Source organism: Octopus bimaculoides, chromosome 23 (assembly GCF_001194135.2).
Source record: "Octopus bimaculoides isolate UCB-OBI-ISO-001 chromosome 23, ASM119413v2, whole genome shotgun sequence".
Taxonomy (NCBI): domain Eukaryota; kingdom Metazoa; phylum Mollusca; class Cephalopoda; order Octopoda; family Octopodidae; genus Octopus; species Octopus bimaculoides.
This window is the reverse complement of record NC_069003.1, coordinates 7,008,545-7,009,589: the sequence shown is the minus strand read 5'-3', so window position 1 is coordinate 7,009,589 and position 1,045 is coordinate 7,008,545. Positions and strand designations below refer to the sequence as shown.

At 41.0% G+C, this 1,045-nt stretch overlaps 1 protein-coding gene across 1 annotated transcript in view; it reads right to left on the bottom strand.

The window, feature by feature from the left end:
- LOC106873857 (DNA polymerase delta subunit 2-like) overlaps nucleotides 1–1,045 on the bottom strand; it is a 15,151-nt gene that overhangs the window by 4,674 nt on the left and 9,432 nt on the right. Inside the window, 1 exon segment of the mRNA XM_052976026.1 lies at nucleotides 250–351. Coding sequence (XP_052831986.1) covers nucleotides 250–351 — 102 coding nt within the window.

Genomic DNA, 1,045 nt, shown 5'->3' with positions numbered 1-1,045 from the left:
AGAGGTAGGCTCAGGAGTGGCTGTGTGGTAAGTCGCTTGCTTACCAACCACATGGTTCTGGGTTCAGTCCCACTGATTGGCACCTTGGGCAAGTGTCTTCTACTATAGCCCCAGGCCAACCAAAGCCTTGTGAGTGGATTTGGGGGAATTTTTCATGTCACAATAAGAAAATTTCACGAAAGAGAGATGTTGGCAGTTTCACTCATCATCATTGTCATGGCATACATTAGGTGGAATACATATGCATACCTTGAATTAGTTTGGTCTGGAATTCTTTCTGGTTGGCAGCAATATAAACATGGGGAGTTTCTGTGATGATAAACGGGTCTTGAATACGGAAAGGGTAACAGGCTGAAAGAAAGGAAACAGCGTAAGTGAAAACATCTAAAGCTATAGTGAAAATAGAGCTGCTTTTCACTACAAAGCAGTGGTATCATCATCGTCATCACCATCATCATTTAATATCTGTTTTCCATGCTGGCATGAGTTGGACAGTTTGAAGGGAGCTGGTAAGCCAGAGAGCTGCACCAGGATCCTTGTCTGCTTTGGTATGGTTTCTACAGCTGGATGCACTTCTTAACACCAACCAGTTGACAGAGTGCACTGGGGTATTTTTTTTTTACATGGCACCAAGACCAGCAGAGTTGCCAAATAACTCTTAGGATGAAGACCTCTTGGCTGGCAAATTACTCGGTGACCATGCTGCTGTTGGTGTCATATAAAAAGCACCAGTGCTGTTGGTGAAGCTGTTCTGTTGAGGTCTTCGTTATCCAGAGTACCATCAAGGATTACACACATCTATCTTTAAGACAGCAGAGTGTAATTTCAAGACTTGGCTGCTATTTCTAGCAGCTCAAGTGATCACACAGACGCTCATAGATTAATATGGTGAGGTTGACATAAATTATATACACAACAGTTGTAGTTAAAGACTTTTTCACTTCCCGAGCATTAAACTAATACATCTGTTTGTTGTCTACACCACTTGTCTTCTTTTATTTTCTTTTTGTGAATTCTCCCTATATATATATATATATATATATAT